The sequence below is a fragment of the Salarias fasciatus genome, chromosome 6 (assembly GCF_902148845.1).
Source record: "Salarias fasciatus chromosome 6, fSalaFa1.1, whole genome shotgun sequence".
Classification (NCBI taxonomy): Eukaryota; Metazoa; Chordata; class Actinopteri; order Blenniiformes; family Blenniidae; genus Salarias; species Salarias fasciatus.
The window spans coordinates 13,140,876-13,157,878 of NC_043750.1; the positions used below are offsets into that span (position 1 = coordinate 13,140,876).

Here is a 17,003-nt window from a genome sequence, read left to right on the forward strand (position 1 = left end):
GTCCATGAGTTTTGACACCTCTTGGGTGCGGCGGATAAAACAAGAGTTGGAACGGTTCACACACTCCGCCCCGCCTCGGTATGCTCAGCGGCTGCAACACAAAGAAACCTGTTGTGCACAAAAAAAATATATAGTTAGGAGTGCGTGTTCACGTGTGCGTTCATTTAAAGCTGGGAGTGGCGACGGGGTTCCACCCTGACTCGACAAATCCCACCTGAGGAGGTGCATTTCGGCGATCGGCCAGGAATCAGGATGTACTGAAGGTTTCTGAGAGAGAGAGAGACGCACCGACGAAACAGACGTTACTTAAATGCTCAAGACCACAACTGCCTGAGTGAGTATACTTCTTTATCTTTTAATTCATGAAACTACAAGTAGAGATAGTTGTCACAATATTGTCTCTTTACTTGGTGGAGCTGTGGTTGAGTAATGGTAATCTTATAAAGTTTCATCAACACACTGTTACTGTTCTGAGCCACGCTCAGTTACTTCAGTTGCTTTTTGTGTCGTAAGCTTTAACAAATCCGACAGCCGGAGACAATCGTCTAACTACATTTAACTGTCTTACAAGATGTGTATCATCACACTGATTGTGCCATGCTGTATTTTCAGTCTTCTGTAGGTTTCTAGGTTGATGTTCTTTGTGTTTGTCCAGTTTTCCACATTTAAAGGGTCACAGGTAGAATGCAGCTTAACAGGATTAATAAGGCGTGGCAAGCTGTCTGAGAAAAGAGAGATGTAAGAGGAAAAAAAAAGAGGTGCAAGTGAAATGAAAACCGAGCGCAGTCCTGGTTGTTATCAATTACTATAGTTCTTGTTAACTGAAGTGGAAAGATTGAGCAGAACTGAATCTGTTCAATGTTTTGAAATATGGCCTTGATGTGTAGCATCCATTTTCTGTATAAGTTAAATAAACATGAAAAGGAGGTTATGCAGCAGACATGGAGCAAAAGGAATTTAGAAACAAAAAAACTACTTCCAGCAATTTATGGAACGTCGAAGGCGATCAAACCTGAAAGTCGTCACATCTTCCATGAGTTCCAGACTCGCGTGGTTGAATGAACAAACACCTACCTCAGTAGGTATTTGTTTTCCTGCTATTTTTGGCTCTGTTTTCATGTTTAACTTATCTCATCATAGACCTTCAGATTAAATCACGTGTTACGAATCCACAATATTGCTTTTTAATACGTGCAGCAAAGAGGAAAATAAATCCTTGTTCAAAATGTAAAACCATCACTAATTGTTAGGGACAAGGCATCAAATACATAACATCAGTACAGATTTTTGATAGTATTAGGAGTTGAGTTCGATCCAAAATTTGCACCTGATTCTTTCTTCCCCTTGTGTCAGGTATGAGTTTTTCAAGCCCAGAGCTGAGGCTGGTCCTTTTGGGGAACATTGGATGTGGAAAGACCTCGTCTGCCGACACGATCCTGAACTGGCTGGCGCCCGTCTCCACCGGTATGCCCCGGAGCTGCCAGCTGCGCGAGGGCAACACCGAGGGCAGGAGTGTGAGCCTGGTGGAGGCGCCAAGGTGGTACTGGATCGGTGGGAAGATGGACGACGACGTGAAGAAGGAGACGGAGCGAGCGATCACCATGTTGGAGCCGGGCCCGCACGCCGTTCTGCTGCTGGTGCCTGTCAGTCAGTTCACCGAGGTTCGTTTATCTTCAGATTACTTTTAACTTCCAGCATTTTGAATTTTAGTCGATGCAGTGATCACTGATGATTTTTAGAGTCATCGATCTTGTAAATCCGGTCAGATTATTGACCCGTCTGCCTGCTCTCCTCCCAGATGGAGGCCCGTGTGCCTGCAGAGCTGGAGGACTTGTTCGGCGAAGACGTGCTGAATCACACCCTGGTCCTGCTGACATGTGGCGACTACTTGATGGGAAAAACAGCAGAGGTATTGAGGATGTAACCTCTTTAATTCAGGGACAAATTCAAAGTATTTCAAGAGTAATTATTTGTATGAGGCCTGAAGTGTCTTAACTTAAAAAATTAATAGTAAAATTAATGTCTTTTGTTTCAGATCTGATAGTTTTTAAACAAAAAGGCATGGGAGTTGGGCATTTGTATCCTGCCAGTTGCTCATGATTTGTTTTCTCACATTCAAATATTCAACCCAAAAATATTGGAGCAAAGCAGCAGAGAGAGGAAATAAAAACAGATTTCAGAAGTCAGAATTCACACAAACCAAATGTCCTTCCCACAGGAATACCTGCAGAGAGAACACCCAGGCCTGAGGCAAATGATCGAGCGCTGTGGAGGCAGGTACCATGTTTTTAACAATCGTCAGCGCCAGGAGAGACGGCAAGTCCGGGAGCTGCTGGAGAAGGTAACAACATGTTTTAGCACTTCAGTAAAATATGCTGTCAACAGACTATTTTGTCTGTTGACTTTGAGTAGAGTGTAGATGTAGACATTCACATTTTGATAGGCATTTTCTTTCCTTTTTTCTGCATGTTTTGGTGTCTGATCTGCAGTTTGTACTGAGAAAATGTTGCATGGTGTCTTTCTAAGCACAACCCTGCTTCACGCTTGTAATTTAACACCCAGATGTAGGCAGGACTGGTTTGGACGTTAATAATCACTTTAATTCCATGCTTCAGTTCAGCAAATATCCCCAGATTCATGGAAAAATGTCATTTTCTGTTTCCTGTATCTTAAATGGTTAATAAAAGGATTATTCTATATGTTTATTCTGGTCTCAGGTTGACGATTTGGTGCAGAAACATGGAGTATTCCATATGAAATCGCCACATGAGAGAGAGCTCGAGAGACAAGTGAAGCAACGGAAAGAAGAGATTTTGGAAAGTTTTAGAGCTCAAAAAGCAGCAAAATTGAGGGAAATCGAATCATCATCCAGTCCATACACAGAAACACTTCGAGACGTGGAGCATGTGACAATCTTGGAAAGGACGAGGAAAGAAAGACATGAAATGGAAGAAAGAATGTCCAATGGGGTTTATTCGAGTCCAACACCAGAGCGACAGTCATATTCAGAGACGCGCGAGCGTCCGCAGCTGAACCGGACACCCAGTTTCAAACTGAATGCAGGTAAAACTAGCGGTTATTTTTATAATCTGATATTCTTACTTTATTAAGCAAAACAAAACTGAGTTGGGAAAAAAAGAGTAGAGCTCTGACATGCTTCTCTCTGTTTTCCTCTGTAGATGGAGCTCTGCTCTCACAAATTTCTGACACTAAATCGAGTCCGAAAATAGTCTCTACTTGTGAGTCACAGGACTTGATGTTATTTACAGGTCATTTAAATGTGAAACATGCACACTTCCATGCTGCTGACATTTGACTTGTGTGTTTTTCAGTTCACCACAGAATCAACAGCTTTGAGGAGAGATCACCGGAGGCTTCACCCACCTCCACCCCTCACTCGCCTGTCTTCCATCCTTCCTCCTCCTCCCCTCCGGCATTTACTGCCTCGTCTTCGTTGCTCTCTTCGTCCTCTACGGCTCCCTCATACCTTTCATCATCTTCATCCTCATCCTCCTCCTCCACCTCCTCTCCGGAGCTTCGCCTGATCTTGCTTGGGCGATCTGGAGCAGGAAAGAGTGCAGCTGGTAACTTCATACTCGGGGCTGAGGAGTTTGAATCTCGTCCAGACAGCCTCACTTCAATCACTCAGCAGTGTGAGAAAAAGAAAGGACTGATTGAAGGCAGAAAGGTCAGTCTTTAAAATAATCGAGGTGGCGTTTGATTGCATATTTCAAATTCTTTGAAATCATTTCACCTTATACTGTTGCCAAAACCTTAAAATGTCCAAATTTTCTTGCCTCTTTTTTGTTTTTGCTCATAAAAAAAAAAAAAAAAAATTCAGTCTGGCAGAGTTCCCAAAATTGAGTTGTTGAGATAGCTGCATGTTTCCTCTGTTACCTGCAGGTGGCAGTGGTGGATACGCCAGACTGGTTCAACACAGAGCAGAGTCCAGATGAGGTGCGGAGTCAGATCTCCTCCTGCGTGGCTCTGGCCAGTCCCGGCCCCCACGCCTTCCTCTTGTGCGTCCCCGTGGACCTGCCTGCCAAGACCGAGCTGCAGGCTCTCGGGGCGCTGGAAAACGTCTTCGGCCCGGAGGCGGTCCAGAAGCACACTGTGGTCCTGTTTACGCATGCAGATCGGCTGAGAGCGAGCGGGAAGGCAGGAGACGGCAGCGTGGAAGCGTACATCGCCAGCGAGCGGGGGGACCTGCTGAAGCTGGTGGAGAAATGCGGGGATCGGTTTCATGTGGCGGAGAAAGGGGGAGGCAGGAGGGAGAGGGGGAATGTGGCGGAGCTGCTGGAGAAGGTAGAGCAGACGGTGAAGGAGGCTGGGGGACAGTGCTATTCCTGCCCCGCTTTTCAAGAGGCGGAGAACAAAGTGAGGCAGAGGCAGGTGGAACTGGCAAAGGAAAAACAAAAGCGGGAGCAGGAGAGACTCGAGAATCCTAAAAGCAAGGTTCTTTACTCATACATGCAGCCAGTTTTAGAGTACGAAGAGGAAATGAGAGAGGATGAGATTGAGAAGACGAGGGAGGAGGCAGAGAGGAGTGTAGGAGGCATGAATATTGAGAGCCTTCCGCCCATCACTTCTTCCACCCTGTCACCGTCACTTCTGCGTTCCGTTATGGACAGAATCGGTTCGGCTACAAAGATGTTACCCAAGCTCTTGGCAGATAGCTCTGTTTTGGTTGGACAAGGAGCAAAGAAGGTAAAAGACAGCCCAGTTTGGGGACAGGTTGGCTCCAGTGCACAAAGCGTCCAGAAGATGGTGGCTGACAGCGCGGTGTGGGGGAAGGTGGGGGCTACCGCTGGAAATGTGTCCAAAGCCGTAGGAGACCGAGTTCCCAAGGTGGTGGTGGACGGTTCTTCCTGGGTGGGATCTGGAGCGAAGGCAGTGACGTCAAGTCCGGTGTGGGGAAAGGTCGGTTTGGGGGCAAAATCTGGGGCCAAAATCATGGCAGACAGCTCCATGCGACTCGGAGCCGGGATTGGAACCGGGGCGAAGAATCTGGCACAGAGTCCGATGTGGGGAAAGGTTGGCTCTGGGGCCAAAAGTGGAGCGAAACTGATGGCAGCCGGGTCCAAAAGAGTTGGGGCTGGCGCCAAGAAGGTGGCACAGAGTCCGGTGTGGGGGAAGGTCGGCTCCGGGGCTAAAGCGGGGGTCAAGATGGTGGCAGATAGTTCAGCGTGGGAGAGAATAGTGAATACAGCGAAACAGGTGCCCAAAGTGGACATCCTGGGCGCTGTGCTGGGTTTGGTGCTCGGTGTGTTTTTGGGAGGCCCCCTGGGCGGAGTGATTGGGGCAGCTGCTGGATCTGCTGCAACCGAGGTGGGCAGAAGAAAACTCAGCAGCAGAAGCACAGCGGACAAGACGGATGAAGCTGTGAGAAATATTGAGAGATCCGTGAACGACAGCGTTGATGCAGTGGTCAGGCAAGGAGGGAAAGCTTTAAAAGCTGAATGACGGACTGAACAGTGTGTGTGGATACCATTTTTAAATTTGTCAAATATATCTTTCATCTGATTGAGTATTACCGGAATATATAATTCAAAGTAGCAGTACATTCATAAGCTCTTAGAATATTTTCTTTCATGCCACTGTTTTAGGACGATCTGTTCTTACCACGAAAATGGAAATAAGCTGATCCTGGGGCAATTTTGACAAGATAGATTGATTTATATCAGGTTTCATACTGTCACGAATATCTTGGAAAAGTTTTGTAAGTTTAGAATATAATTTCCAGACCTTGGAAAAGTTGTGGTTTCATGTTTTTTGTTGAAAGTTTTCTAAAAGTCATGGAAATGCAAATACAGTTATTGTCGGTGCCAATATTTCAGTGGTGTACGAGAAGCACGTTCAATGATTTTTGCCTCAGGAGTCATGACAGATATTGTCCACGTCCAAAAAGGATCTGATGACATGGAATTTAAATATACACATCAACATTAGATGCAATGAAAGCGGTTATCTTGTATTTGTCCTTCTGATAATCGGTTTCAGATTAGATATGAGAAGCTTGAGATGAAGCTGTAAGCGGCCATGTGACTGTTGCCATATCAAGACAATAACACCTGCATTATAAAGACTTTATCAGCATTTATTACCAAATATAACCGTGAGTGAGACATCTGTTTAGCCTTAAGTCCATTTATTCTGTATGTGGCGTGAGCTTTGTTACTGAGGTCTGCAGCCAGTTTACTGCAGAAGTGTGTGAGTTTGTTTCATGCATATTAACGCCTCCTAGTTGCAGAGCAATGTTAAAAACAAATAAGGTGAAAATGTGCACAAACTCAGTATTATGTAGTAAGAGTCTGCTGAAAATGAGCAGATGGGAATACACAGCAAATTTTATTTTTATACAACAAATATTTTCTTATTGAGCAGCGCCTTATGTTTGAATACTGGAATACACATTAATTTCAGTGGAGAATGAAACTTCTGGTCATTTAAATTTGAAAGATTATGGAGAATTCATAGAAAAATCATCGAAAAAGTGTATGAACCCTGTTATTTGTGCCTGTCCTTAATTTGATAGAGCAGCAGTGGAAGCATTGAGAAGCCTTTCGACTGGACCATTTGCTTCTGTACAGAAAAACATTAATTGCAGGTATTTGTTAAATCTTTGATATGCGATTTCTTTCCTTTTTAGCTATTAATGAATGCTGTAAATTGATTGAGAGGTTGTATATTGTCACTCTTTTTCTGTAACATTTGTTGTTTCATTAAAATGAAATTTATGATGAAATTGTCTTGTTTTCAGTAACACTTTTGCTCTACTTTGCATTTGTTAAATTAAATCAATTTTAAAAGTTACTTCAGAATTTTTTTCTGATCACATAATACTTGTCAGTCTGGTGTTGCGTGGGAGGCTTAAAGAAAGGTTGGAGGAGGAGGAGACTTCAGCGTTATCTGGGTATCCCAGGCCAGTTGGCATCACCCTGAACGGCCTCCTGTATCGAGCGATACAACATCAACATCCCAGCATTGGCAACCATGTTAATAATACCTAGTTTCTGAATTAAAATGATTACAAATGTAATATTACGGAATAATTCAGGATGATTGAAAGACTATACATTTCTAGGCAGGGAAAAACAGAACTGGATGAGTGCAAAAATGAAACGTACTGGGGTCAGTTGAACTGGGTGTTGGGTAAAACAGTGAGGCAGCTTGCATAATGGTGAAAGCCATCGCAGGTGACTGTGCGTGGCGTTGGTGTCACTCATTAGACATGCTTTACTGGATGTGATCGGATATGCATGAGGAAGCCGTCTGTAAAAACATGTCGCAATAGTATCGTTCTCACAAATCGTAGCTCTTGGATTAGTCAGTATCAGAATTGTTCTGCAAAAATATCTCAGTTGCAGAAAATTCACAGTATTCTTATGATCTGTTGGACCCCTGTTTGAGCCTGAAACCCGCTCTGGATTCAAGGCGAAGCGAAGGGAGAACGAAGTAACCTGGCAGAGCGGGCAGCGGCGGCCATCGCCGTGTTGTGAAAGCGGCTCTTTCTGTTGTCTGATCCTCAAACTGGGCGGGTTGAGGTTCCCAATGCATCCCACTGGCTGTTTTCTCACTTTTTTTTTCGTTCTTTCTCCAGTCTCCTGTACAACAGTTGTTACAACAAACGCATATGCTTACACGGCCACCACCTCCACCCCTCCTCCAGGAAGCAGGCCGGCCGTCAATGAGACAGCACTAACTGTTACCATTTCCTGGACGCTTGCTTGGGCGAAGCATGCTTGCATGCGGAGAAACACGAGCGCCGCTCCCAACAGCTGAACCCCCCCCCCCCCAACAAACTTTTCACTTTCCACCACCGTGCTGAACCCCATCTTTAACCACATCCAGCCCAACCTTCCTCAAACACAGCCACACACCCACATTTGCTACTGTCACATAAATCTTTGGCTGCTTCTTTAACAGATACTTTGGAATTCTTGCGCAAACTTCGGATGAAAAAAAAAAAGCCTTTTTGGAGACGTGCATGTTGCTTTCAGCCTCTCGTCACTGGAGGCATTTAAGACTCGCATTGTGAAAAGCACAAAAACTTAAAATAACTTCTCCAAATCAGATAGAAGGATTTAGCATTCCTATCATGGCCTCATTAAGGAAATGTAAATATTCCACTGAACACCTTTTTCTTTGGATAATCTGACACTGAGATTTGTTCTTAACTGAGGAGGAACTTTTGAAGGAAACGTTCCCTATTCTGAGAGCTGAAAACATTTGGATGTGTTGAGAAATCGTGCTGACTGTCTTTGGAGAGCAGTAAGAGGATGTCAAATAAGGAACAACAAACTTAAACACACTTTATTTCTGTCTGGTACAAGTGTGTCACAACGTCAGGGAGGGACCACCAGGTTTATTTCTCTGACAGCAAAGGACGGCAGCAACATTGAAAACGGCACCTTGAAACGCATGACAGCCCGCCGTGCTGCAGGCACACAAGAGAGCGCAACACCCAGTGAAAATCACGACCTTTTATTTACATGTAAACTGAAGACTGCAAACACACTGGCACGATGTAGATTTTTAGTCTTACTTATTAGAATTTGGGATTTTATTTGCCTACAGGAGCAGATTTCAACATCTTGAGTTTCATTGACAATTTACTGTGTGATCATCCAACCTGACATTCGTCGTTCAGGATCCATATTGCTACTTTCAGAGGACTCACTTTTACCATAGGATCATTATGGCATTTTCTTTCTTTTTTCTTTTTCTTTTTTTTTTCACAAAATGCACATCGATTTTCAATATTGAGCGACGCTTCATTGCTCCAGTTGCCCCAAACCACAGGTTGATGCACTGAGTTTGAATTTGAACATGCCTGAAAAACACACACAAAGAAAAACTGCAAAATGCCTCCGAGGAGAAATATCATCTTCCTTCACACTGTTCACGAGTTGATCTGGAAGCGCAGAGCGACCAGCTCCCGGAGGACTGTGGGTATTTAAAGTCATCTGTCAGTGACACTCGGAGCTACAGCGGCGTTCTCTCCTTCAGTGTCACCGCTCGTCGTTTGTGGTTGCCACCAGCCTTATTTGACCCTTGACCTTTCCGAGAATGCCATGCGTCACCAGGGAGGGCTTAGCCCCAAAGCTTTCTTCGCTGTCCGTGTCTCCATAGCAACTGGACGTGGCCGGGGAATTGGCCAGGGCGATGACCGAGTCCGTTGAGTCTCTGTCCCTGCGGGAGGACGCCGTGGCGGGACGGGCCGAGAGCGGCGGAGCGGGGCTGTCGCACCGAAACAGAGGGTCCGCTTTGTGACTGTCCAGCGCCGTGGCCGTCCCCTCGTCCTCGGATGATTCTCTGCTCTTGTCCTGAGCCTGATCGTTGAGCAGCGTGACCAGGAAGTTGATGTACTTGACGGCCAGGCGCAGGATTTCGTTCTTGCTGAGCTTCTTGTCGGGCGGGTGCGTCGGAATGAGCTTCCTCAGCTCGGAGAACGCCCCGTTCACGTTCTGCTGCCGCCACCGCTCACGGCTGTTGGTGAAGACACGGCGGGCCAGTTTTTGAGGAGGACCTGGTAAAGAAACACTACATGTAAGCACAAGATATGTGTTTTTTTTAATTGTTCGACAGCTATTGTTAAAACTTCAAGCTCTCCGATCCTCAACATGTTGCCATCAGTTCTCTGTACAACGTCAAGAGGTGATGCTTCACCGCCGTAAAGAGAGCCTGATCAAAAACACTTCTGTCTTTAACAAAGCATTCACAACAAATGATAGTGGATACATTAGTATAAGCACCAAAATGACGATTTACTATTTACCAAAATTCAATTCAATGGTTATATCTCAGAGGATTTCTGTTTCCTCTCTCCTACTGTGTGACGTATTATTTCCAAACTGTTGAAGTCTTAACTATTTATTCTCCTGTTTTAATTGCTTTTTTCTTTTTAATGCTCTTTTATTAATGTCCTTACTTTCTGTGTAATTGTATTTATTTCTTTGCCTTTGTGAAGCTCTTTGAATTACCTTGTGCGTGAATGTTGGTATACAGTTAAGCTTGCCTTGCTCAAAGCATTGGACAATTGATCTGCCGTCACTATTTTTTGTGGAAGGTGCTTACGTTCTGCAGCATGCTTCATTTCATTCATCATTCTGGTGCACCGGCCAGCAAGCAGAGGTAGAAAGTAGCAGCACACCAACATGTTAGCGAAGATACTTGTTTATGCCAGTCATTTTCATCAGTTTACACTGACTAATTTGAAAGATAAGGGAAGAAACACCAAAGTTACAGAAATGCGTAAGTTCCTCTTCAAAAGGTCAAGAAAACACACACACGTTGACGAATGGGAAAATAAGGAAAGATCGATTATTGCACGAAATTTTATTTTCACTAAAGCCAATCAGAAAATTCCCAACTGTGTTGAGCTTTCTGCTTTCGATAACATAATTCCTGCTGTAGAGTTTTGAAACACTAACTGTCGTTATTTTGGCTCTGACACACTCGTTTGTTCGGTTGTAGGAGACTCACATTCAGTAATCTCCATCTCGAAGTGTGACGGCGGTCTCCTCTTGATGCGGCTGCTGTTGAGGACGCCATAGCTTCCCCCTCCTGCTGGGCCCAGGTACGAACTGGAAAGACAAACAAATAATTTCATTATATCCACAATCAGTCCAGGCACAATGCAGTCGAATTTGAAAAGAAGAAAAAATATGTTTACACAAATGTCAGCTTCTCATAGCGGATGGAGAAAGCGAGAAGGTGGTGGATGCCGTTAACGGCAGTGTGATTATGATGCTGCTGCTGATCGAGCGGGCATGCCGAGATGCAGCCCAGTCTCATTAAGCCTGGTTACTAGCTGTTTCGACTTCGGGGGGATGAAATAGATCAATGCCTCCTGCTACAAACAAACCAGAGAAAAGAGGGGAGAGAATCTAATTCCCAGGCCTCCATGACAGATGGGGAAGCCATAGATGTAGCCACTGTGAGAGAAGCCCCACTTTTCACGTCGTGGATGCTCTTCTTTTTACACTATGAGAAACTGTGTGGAAAATCCTTTTTGGAGTAGAGAATAGATGAACAGTAGGAGGGCTTTGATAAAGACTGCAAATGAACGCCTTTCTTCATGAGAGCAAGCGAGGAGCTGCCAATTCACTGAGCCCAAAAAAGAGCTTGAAAAGGTTTGTTTTTGTGGCCTTTTGTCAGCTTAATGACTGAATTTAGCTGCAATTAAAAATTGGGTGTATAGTTTTAAAAGCAGTAGCTTGAGGTTTTTGGCACTAAACGCACAGACAGTGGGTGATTCTGCTCGATAACCAAATGCCATGTTGGGTAAGTTTTTCGTGAGAAGTGTGGGGTTCCTTCATGACTGCAGACATCCTGCTGTCATTCTCACATAACAGCGTAGCCGCTATTAATCATGGGATTCCTGCAGTTGAGGTTTTATATGAAACTGAAACTTTGCCATTGTTACTACTAAAGCGGCATCATCCGATGTGAGGACACTGTAATGTACCAGGTTTTACAAGATAGACATCGACAGACCTTCATTTTAGGCAAATACGTTGCGAATGTGCCAGAATTACTCAAGAGGTGAATTTTCTTCTGTGCACTAAAAACAGTTGGGTTAAAAAAATAACCCAATTTCAACCCAAATGCTGATATGGAAAAGGACGAACCCCTGTTTTGCGTTAATTTTAACCCAATAGGTTGGATTGTTGTTTTTATTTAGAGCCAACCCCAGCTTCATATGGGTGGAGGCAGACTCCACCCAGATCAATTTAGTAGCTTGTCACTTAGCCAGCATTTGAATCCAGAATATTCTTGCTATGAGGCTAGAGCACTAACCACTTTGCCAGGTGTGATCTTAACAAGATTATTAAATAAATTTTACCCCTGGTTCGTCCTATTCCTTCCCAACTACTTATCAGAATTATTTTTATTCCATTAGAAATACACTTAAAATCAATAAAAGCAAAAAATTTGAATGACAATTTCTGCAAGAATGTGTATGTAGTAACTCTGCCCACTGCACTTCTTCTCCTTCTTCATCTCAGACTCCAGGCCCATTGCAGTTTTAGAATTTATTTTAAATGATGTACAACCATTATTATTATTATTATCATTATTATTATTATTATTATTATTATTATTGTTATTATTACCACCAACATTGCCGTGCATGGTCATCACGTACACCATGCTAAAGTATTTAATACCACTTTAAAAGGTAGAGGCTGCATTTCATGTGCATAAGATGTGTGATTCTAAATGTTAATGAGATTACTCCATAATATGCTCCCTTTAAAAAAAAGAGAAAAAAAATACTTTAATAACAATAAACAAGCCTATAACCCCAAAATGGGTTCCTCTCTGAAAAACAACCCAAAAATGGTGCATAACCTTGAAAACCCAGAAATTGGGTTAAAATAATAGCCCTACAACCCAGCAAATTGGTTACTCTTCATAAAAGTTACCCCAAAAATGTAACTTAATACTAGCAACACATAAACTGGGGTACCAAAATAACCCAACATTCTTTAGTGTGTCTCTGGACTTGTTATTGATCTATTTTATCTGCGACACATTCAAAATGAGGCCCACAGAATTAAGCGAAACAACATATAATGTGGTCAGACTGTTATTCTGCCCTAATAATAACAATGATAATCAGAACAAAATGTTTTTGTTTTTTTTTTTTAAATGACAAATTTTGTAGGAAGTTTTATATTATAAGGCTATATTTTGGCCATTAAAATACTCATCACGGTAAAAAAGTGTCTGAAACTGCTGGAACCCATTTGGAGTTTCCAGCACCGCCTCTGCAGGACATTGAATGAGTTTGTTCTGGATTGATCTTGATTTGTTCTGGATTTTAAGAAATCCTGGTGAAGTGGAGTTGGTGGAGCCTCACCTGGTGAAGAAGGGGTGAGCAGGCAGGTACTGCTGAGGCAGAGGAGGCCCTGGAGAGGCGGCCGGGGGCCCCCCGGGGCCCCCAGAGGAGCCGGCCACCGGCAGGCAGGACAGGTGGCTGCGCCGGATGTCCCCCTGGAGCAGGGCGGGGATCGGGTGGAGGGCCGTCAGCGGGGTGTTGGGCAGAGGGAGCGGGGGCTTACTGTGACCGAGGCTGATGACTGGGATGTGGGGAGGAAGAGGAGAGGATGATGAAGGGATGGGCGCGCTGGAGGCTGGAGGAGGGGGCAGGGGGCACGGGGAGGTCTTGGCGGGTGCCGGCAGTAGTGGCGGTGGAGAGGACAGGGTGGGTGACCCGGTGGTTGACTCAGGAGGGGTGGTGATGCTCTTTGGCCCTCGTTTTCCCTCGTCCTCCTCTGGATCCGCCACACGAGGCTGTGGTGGTGACCCCTCCGACGGGGTGATGGGTGGCTGGACCACTCCAGCAGCAGCAGCAGAGACGTCCGTGCGTCCCTCGGGTCCTGCCTCGTTAGCCGGGTGTGGGCCGTCGGTGGCGTCCGTGGCCGATAGAGTCCGGCTCTGGACGGGAGCCTCCTGCTCCACGGAGCAGCAGGATGGCGAGGACTCGGCAGAGGAGGAGGAGGACAGCCGGGGCAGGTCGGAAGGCGAGGCAGGTGGAGCGTTACGGTTCAGCTTCTCCATCATGGTGGTGAGGTCTCTGGAGGAGACGGCAGCGCGGCTCAGTGTGGTCTGTCGTCCCTGCTGTGTTTCTATATGACTTTCAGAAGTACGATGGCTCTCATGTCCGCCAGCTGCAGTTAGTCGAGCTGTCTCCTTCAAACATCTGTCAGCAAATCTGTTAAATGAGTGTACGTTACGATTTCTTTATCTTTGATCTGCTATTATGCAAATCCATTTAAATTATCTACCTCTTATGAAATGTGGGTTTTAATCTGACAAACTTGCAATAGTTTCTGTGTTAACATGAATGTCTTTTTATTTTATACTTCAGATTTTTAGAGCTTCACGGTCTGTACACTCACTCTTCTTACATGTCTGAGAAAGATACTGAAACTCAACCTAACTGTGACTTTTCATACCATTGATCAGTTATAATTCTTGTCCCTGACTGTAACGTCAGCATGAATCTGAGTCCATTCACTCATTTCAGCCTTGCAGAAGGTCCCAGTGGCGCTCGTGCGTTGGCTTCAGTTCGCTGCGGTTCTCGCACTGGGAGCTGCCTCAGTGCTGCAGTCTGCGGCTCCGGGTGCAGCGGAGGTGACCGGCATGGCTCGATGGGAACTGGATGTCTGGATTTCTCTTACAGTACATCCTGAGCCGCAAACTCATTCAAAGGTTTTGAATAAGTCTCCAGAGGGCTGCGTTTAATGAGTCTGTCTGACTGTCTGTCTGCGTGTATTTTAAGGATGTGAGTCAAAATTCTTTAAAGGATTGAAAAAGTCCCAGATCCCCAAAGATTGGATTGATATCAAAGAGTCTGTTGAACAAAAGAAAGAGAGAGGGAAAAAAAGTATACACAGGTGTAAGATAAAAATATGCCTAAAGGTCAGTTTACGCCCCACAACGCAACTTCTTTTGCTCCATTCGTCTGGAAAAACCTGCTACTGTATTTTTAAAAAGTCAAAATTCAGGTGATTTAGATTCATAGTTTAATTTCATAAAACACGTTTGATAGTACGGTGTAGTATTTTACTGCATGTGAACAGAAACATATGCCAGGTTTCTGCTTTGTGAGGCATCGTGCTCTTAGATTTTCTCTGGTTTTGCAATCGCAAATTGTTCCTGTTTTGCCTTTGCAAATGCTCACGTCTTTATTTTGGACACTTCCGCCTCTCACAATGATGTGCAAAAACAAAACTTGCGATTTTAATAATAGTGATGCAATCTTTATGTTTTAATATAAAGTAAATCTATTTAATAGATAAAAACAACCTCAGAAAAAGGTTGCATGATAACACATGAACATAGAAAATATGAAATTCAGTTGAAAAAGCAAAACTTCAAAGTCACAACAGAGAGCATCATTATCATGATAAATGTATTGATATTTACTTATTTTTCATGCTTGCTACATGCAGTACTTCATAAATCAGTTAAAATATTAATTTTAACTCATATTAAAGGGTAACTTCATCATTTTGTCTTTCTTTTTCTTTCCTCTATGCAGTACTGTTTATGATATTGTATGTGCCAAATGCTGTAGATATTCAGCTGCTATAAAAATATTGTTCCTTCTGAAAAGCTTGACAGTAATAAAACATTTACCATCCAATATAATGAGAAAACATAGTGCTCTTTTAAATTTAAATTAAATAACTTCATTATCGTCAAATAACTGATGAACACCTAATATCTCTCAGTGATACTCATTGACATCGTTTGACGTCTGATGAATTTGACAGAAATCTCTGTCAAACAGTCTATATTGGTATTTAAACATGTTTACAGTCTGCAAACCACTTGCGTGCTGTTAAGAATATGATAAAATGTGAAAGAGTAAGTCGTTCTAAATACTCACAGATACATGGTGACGTGCGGCGCCGCTCCTCTGTTACTCATACGGAATCCGTCAGAGTTCAAGTGATCTGAGCGCACATGTTGTATCTGCTCGGTGCCTGACGTCCTCTCCCTCCTCCTCCAGGTCGCGCACGCTCGTCTGCAGCCTGTCAGCGTCTGTCTGTCAATCCCTCATGTCTCAGAGTTGGAGCCAAACTGTCTGACACTCGGGTTTTAGATGCAGCACGAGATTAAAAACCATGATGGAGAATTATAAAAGAAAAATTCGAAAAAAGAAAAAGTCGCAGCGATATGAAGTCGCATCGATGCCAAAACACAGTGGAAACGTACATGTTTGTTTTTTTTTGTTGGGAATTTGCTCCTTTAAACGAAGATAACACTCTAAACCTGGAGCTGGATGTTGTGGGACCCTGCCATCCCACCGTCCATATGTCATCCTAACCTCTCTCCATCTCTCTCTCTCTCTTTCTTTCGGTTTTCCACCGTCCTGTCTGTCCTTCCCTTCGCCAAGAAGACACAATGCTCGAGTTGGTTGCCAGAGTTCTGGTACTGGCAAATGTGAGGTGGGAGAGAGAATGAGAGACGGGGGAGAGGGAGGGAGGGAGGGAGAGAGAGAGAGGGAACCATGTTGCAAGGAGAGTTTTCCGCTCCCTGCTGGACAAGAGGATGTGCGACTACAATATGGTGGCTGCTGATAAGGACCTCAAAAGCTGCCTGTGGCCTGGAGATAAGGAACCTCCACCACCCCTCCTCCTCCACCACCACCAATACCAACACACACACACACACACACACACACACACACACACACACGGACAGGCAGGTTCGCGGCTCCAAGCATGCATGCACACACTGACACCTCACTAGACTGGTCAGTCCCAGGCTTTGGAAAAATCTGGGCCGTTTCCAACAAAATCTATGCAGCCACATTTCTGTGTCTCGGTGTTATATGCGGTATGGCGCTTCACTCGCATGTGAACAAACATAGAGCATACGTCAACACAGATGACATGATCAGTGGGGAAATGAGTACAGACCGTGAAAGCGGGGCCTCACGATCCTTCTGACGTTTTGGGTTTTAAGCAGGAGGTGTCAGAGAAGTTACGACAGGGATCACTGGCTTGTGGCGGCCAAGCGTTCATAGCGACGGCGTGAGACAGGTTAGTTTTACCCTACCGATGATGTGTTGTTGCAGTAGTAATCCCCACTGTAATATGTTCATTTTGAAAGTTTGTGCTCTCGTGTATTAAAAAAATCCCCCTGATGTTTTGACAGCAGCACATTTTTGCCTGTGTTCAGAGGATAAAGACGCATTTAGATGGAAAAGTATTTAACAGTTGAGAATGGTTTTATTCAAAAAGTGGCATCTTGTGGTCAGGATGAACCTCCTTCCCATAAATTTATTACATTTTGAACATTTATTGATATATTGAGTTTGTCGTCTTGGGCTTTAGGAAATATAATAAATTAATCAAATATCCTGCAGATATCTAAGAAATGTCACCATCATCACCTTTGGTTTGATAAATACATAAATAGACGTTTTATTTGTCAGACTTGTAACAGATGAGAGCACACCTGTGTCACTGATGACCGAC

At 44.2% G+C, this 17,003-nt stretch overlaps 2 protein-coding genes across 5 annotated transcripts; one reads left to right on the forward strand and one right to left on the reverse strand.

The window, feature by feature from the left end:
- Positions 1–77: 77 nt before the first annotated feature.
- Positions 78–6,739, forward strand: LOC115391020 (uncharacterized). 2 transcript variants are annotated; one of them, XM_030095108.1, is made up of 8 exons: positions 78–334; positions 1,354–1,661; positions 1,799–1,909; positions 2,219–2,341; positions 2,718–3,063; positions 3,180–3,239; positions 3,333–3,688; positions 3,904–6,739. In XM_030095108.1, exons 2-8 carry the CDS (start codon positions 1,356–1,358, stop codon positions 5,461–5,463), a joined length of 2,862 nt encoding a protein of 953 aa, XP_029950968.1. In that variant the 5' UTR covers positions 78–334; positions 1,354–1,355; the 3' UTR covers positions 5,464–6,739. The 2 variants fall into 2 exon arrangements, with proteins under 2 accessions (XP_029950968.1, XP_029950969.1); XM_030095109.1 differs by lacking the exon at positions 3,180–3,239.
- A 1,919-nt stretch (positions 6,740–8,658) lies between these two features.
- On the reverse strand, positions 8,659–15,981 carry lyl1 (LYL1 basic helix-loop-helix family member). 3 transcript variants are annotated; one of them, XM_030094245.1, is made up of 5 exons: positions 15,407–15,980; positions 13,968–14,365; positions 12,869–13,585; positions 10,486–10,586; positions 8,659–9,529 (listed from the first exon to the last, which is right to left on the reverse strand). In XM_030094245.1, exons 3-5 carry the CDS (start codon positions 13,570–13,572, stop codon positions 9,012–9,014), a joined length of 1,323 nt encoding a protein of 440 aa, XP_029950105.1. In that variant the 5' UTR covers positions 13,573–13,585; positions 13,968–14,365; positions 15,407–15,980; the 3' UTR covers positions 8,659–9,011. The 3 variants fall into 3 exon arrangements, with proteins under 3 accessions (XP_029950105.1, XP_029950103.1, XP_029950104.1); XM_030094243.1 differs by lacking the exon at positions 13,968–14,365 and having other exon boundaries at positions 15,407–15,981; XM_030094244.1 differs by having other exon boundaries at positions 12,869–14,365; positions 15,407–15,979.
- Positions 15,982–17,003: the final 1,022 nt, after the last annotated feature.